At 43.0% G+C, this 4,277-nt stretch overlaps 1 protein-coding gene across 1 annotated transcript; it reads right to left on the reverse strand.

Annotated features, from left to right (window-relative positions):
- Nucleotides 1-370: 370 nt before the first annotated feature.
- Nucleotides 371-3,770, reverse strand: LOC119293183 (proteasome subunit beta type-6-like). Its single transcript, XM_037571736.1, has 8 exons — nt 3,635-3,770; nt 3,024-3,100; nt 2,513-2,568; nt 2,278-2,350; nt 2,058-2,169; nt 1,674-1,747; nt 1,188-1,262; nt 371-649 (listed from the first exon to the last, which is right to left on the reverse strand). Exons 1-8 carry the CDS (start codon nt 3,768-3,770, stop codon nt 518-520), a joined length of 735 nt encoding a protein of 244 aa, XP_037427633.1. The 3' UTR covers nt 371-517.
- Nucleotides 3,771-4,277: the final 507 nt, after the last annotated feature.

A 4,277-nucleotide genomic window follows, 5' to 3' on the forward strand; every position in this document is an offset into this window, starting at 1 on the left:
AGAGGGGAGTTGGTTTGTTTTGATTAATCCAAAACCTGGGTGCTGACAGTTCTTGAAAGAAAATCTGCTTTGTATCTTCATCGGGGTGGTCAAAAACCTGGGTCCAATTAGTCTATTTTATTTTTAGCGTTTCTACAGACATGTTAAATAAGTCACACAAATTTTTTAAGTCTCCAAAGTAAGCCATATTGCTCTCTGCGGTTCTAGAATTTTTCTTTTCTTTCCAGCGACACTATCCACTACTACACCGGCCAGTATAATTTTCAGCGTCTAGATCTTCAGCAAGCAATGACAGGTTGCATTTCGTTGAGCAAGACGTAGCTGTGTTGGCACAAGCATATGCCATAGTCGAGTTGCACCGCAAGGCACAGATCCATCAAGATGATTCATAGACACGTGAACACCAAAACTATTTTAAGTTGTAATAACAAGGTGGAAAACAAGCTGGTGTCAACAGAATCTATTCCAAGCAACGTTCGGCTCACATCTAGAACAAGTCATCAGTACAATAGGGATTTCACTGGACCATCGCATCAGAGCTCCCAGCTGCGAGAATGTCGAGGAGAGAGTTTTGGGGCTCCATCTCTTCATGCCAGAGTGGCAGTTTGTCACCAGGGTGGAAGCTCCTCTTAACACCCGCCTCGTTAATCTGCAAGAATTCTCAAATCAGTACATCTAACTAGGTAGACAAAGTCTTTGGGAAAACAAAGAGCAGTTATTAAGCAACAGGTTGATGCAACCTCCAATTTTAACAAGGAGGCACATTTCGACAAGCTGCTAAGATGGCACAGTTTGCAAAACAAACATGACTTTTCAACAAAAAGAAGGGGGGTTAAGACAAGATGACAACAGATCCAACAGAGGCAAAGGTGTGCCACCCTATTCCAAATGACATTTTAAGCACAACCAAATCTAGACAAGTTCAGAAAATCAAGGCTACGAAAGTTGGTGCTGTTTTATAAGTTTACTCATCTCATTTTAAAACCATCACAGGAGACTGTTAGATATTGGTTTTAATTTTGACTGATATCTCATCTTGGTTAATGAAGCCATCACAAGAGAGGTTGCATCATCCTTATGTTGCAAAATAAAGTCAATTCAAATAAGCAAGTCCAAGTTTCCATAATGCTGTCTATTTCTCAACCAAAAGAAACAAAGAATGAAATCTGTATGAAAAGAACACTTACAGTAACAGTGCGAACAACCCCTCCACTAGCACCATCACGAGCAATAGCAAGGGAAACCACCTTCACCACAAACTTCTGTTGAGATCAGGACAAGGAAGAACATGTTAGGAGATGCGCTGCAATGACTCAAAGCTTAGACTAATGAGAAATGATGGTTCAGCCATACAATTCAGGACTATGTAATGGGAATCAAAAAAAAAATCAGGACTATGTAATTAATATTACAATCTATTCTCGCAATGTCAACGATGAGGCAAATTGACAGAAAAGCCATCAAAAAACTTCATTCTACTTCAAGGAAATAAGAAAACCATTTTGTGTCACAACTACAAAATAAGCAGCGAATAGAAGCAATATGGGAACTGAACATAGCTTCAGACTGGACTGAGCCTCATGCGTTAAATAAACTATGTCCTATCACTCCTTTTTTGGCAGAAAAGATCTCCTAATTCTTTCTAGTTCCTCAGAAGAAACTAAATGCCGTACCTCAGCTTCTTCCTGGGTCATACCCTCTTTCCATTCATGATCCATCAATCCATACAGGTAACTGGAACCAGATCCTGAAAAGCCCAGCGATAACATAAAGTGTGAGAACGTGCACCTGGTATATCATACACTAAAGCCGAATTAGCATAACAGCATGCTCATTGTTTCTCAGCACTCGACAGAGCCAGATTGCACTCAACCAGGATAAGAAGTGTGGTTAACATCCCAGTATGTTTTGCAAGCCGCAAACGACTAAGTGAGTACAAGCTTGCCAGAGTGCACAAGGTTTGTTGCAAAAGAGCCCTAGAAGCTACTAAAAGATGTCGACTCAACTACTCAAGTATAGGTAAGGAATGATGCACTTCTACTATTGGGGAAACTAACCTCCAATTGCGAATGGTTGCCTCAGAATCGTTCCACCAAGAGGAACCGAGTAAATTTGGCCTCCCTCGTATTTATCCCATCCACCAACTATCATTCCAGCTTGCAACATGCTCTGGCCATTGATAAAAAAAAAATAAGAAATGGAATGACATGTGTATCATGAAGGTAAACAAACATTAAGCACCATCTCTTGTTATCTCGAAGGCTAGAGAAGCTATACCTTGTTCTGATAGGCCAATAACCTAACTAAGTTGGATGCAACTTTCACGGTAGCTGGTTGCCCAAGCTGGATTCTGTACATGATGAAGGACAAATTCAGCAACAACTTCCAAATCAAATACTTAATTGGCCATGATCATGACCAATGGGATCTAGGTTCCATACAATTTAGGGAATAATGAAGAAAGATAATAGGATCATGAGAAGCTAAAAAGCGTTTTGCACAAAGTACTTACGTGTGCTGGTGGAGAAAATAACGTACATAATCCGAAATAATTTGTGTGTCAGCAGCCTGCAAGATAATGAGAAGCATGCTAACATGAGACATACAGCACATATGAACAGAAAATAGGATATCTGACTAGCAAACATAAAGGCAGCAGAAGATGAACACTGAAGATGTTGTGAGGACTCAAGATTTCCACTCTTCCACAAGACAAGCAAATGGTAGGCAACAACAAAATGATTGCACGCGAAAGCAAAACACAAAATCTTGTATTGCAAGCTTTTATTTTGTTGAGTTTATTATCAACACCAGCAATTACACATACCTTTCAGTGCAAAAAATAATAATTAAACATACCATAATCATAAATTTAGGGAATAGTGAAGATATGAAAGTAAGATTTTTTTTAACTTATGAAATTGACTACTCAATGGTGCCTACCCAACCATCTAAATGTCACAGTAACACTGGATAACAACATGGAATGCGCCTGATCTTGAGCATGATTTATAAGCACTTACAGATCCAGAGCGGCAGACGTAGACATTATCAGTCAGCTGACTAATCTTGTCCGAAGCACGGTTTGCGACATACATTCCTGTGAGGTAGCAAACGGACATTAAGCGAAGAAAATAAAAATGCAGCGAGAAAAACAGATCAAATGTCGGCTTCATTTATTTATTGAATTCAAACATACACAGCAAGGCTTTGCAACGCTAAGGAGATAGCACTGTAGTAACTAACACCTCAGGGGAGCCATGTTCTCCAGTAAGTCGTTGGGAACATTTGTGACAGTGGTAGAAGGTTTCAGACTTGACAAGACACAGCACTGCAGGACCCAGTAACAATAACTATCATAGCAAATCCTGGGTTTGTCTGCCTCTATCTAATAATAATCCAGGGTTTCCCCTGATCTCGCAACTAGAATACCAAGGGGGAAAACACTGAATTAGGAGGGGCGTCTCGTATCGTATAATATGTTAACAACAGGGCCAGCAGCACCAGCCGCATCCCTCGATTCGGTTCTTCCCTCACGGCGGAATCGGACGCCCGACGCGCCATCTCCAACCCTGACCTAGCCGCTGCTGCTGGATCCACGGGGCGCATCAAGGGATCGGGGCGGGGGGCGTACCGGTGCTGGTCCTGGAGTCGGCGGCGAGCACGACGCCGCCGTCGTAGCAGACGCCCACGATGGTGGTGCCCATCCGGTGCTCCCCGTCGGTGGGCGCGTCGGCGGAGGAGGGGCCCATGAGCGAGGCGGCGTCCATGGCGGGGATCGAACCCTAGCAGGCGGCTTCCGCGGTGAGCGAGCGAGCGAGATGTGGAGCGGGAGGCGACGGTGCGTGCTGGCTATTGGCTCTGTCTGCGGCGGCTTGCTATGGCCTCGCACGCAAGAAAGAAACGAGACGGGCCGGTGTCTGGGTCGGACCCGTCCGGGTGCGATCCATTCGACTCGGTCACGATGATCAATTGGTGCCATCTCAGGACTGACTGCAACGAAAAGCTCCAGGAACGAAACGAAAACAAAAACGCACAAATGATGGAATCATCAAAAACGTCTCATAGTCGATACAAACTTTACCTTTTCCACTACTAATATCATCAACGAGTCTAGAATAAAACCAAAATAATGCAACACACCCATGCAACCTAAATTTTTCATCTGCCTTTTTGAACTTGGCCTCTTGATATAAAGATAGGATGAGAAACCCGTTTTGCGATGTTTTGTAGGCAATTGATGTGAAGATGATCCTACGGATGTCGGTATATGAAGA

This window comes from Triticum dicoccoides, chromosome 1A, assembly GCF_002162155.2.
Source record: "Triticum dicoccoides isolate Atlit2015 ecotype Zavitan chromosome 1A, WEW_v2.0, whole genome shotgun sequence".
NCBI classification, from domain to species: domain Eukaryota; kingdom Viridiplantae; phylum Streptophyta; class Magnoliopsida; order Poales; family Poaceae; genus Triticum; species Triticum dicoccoides.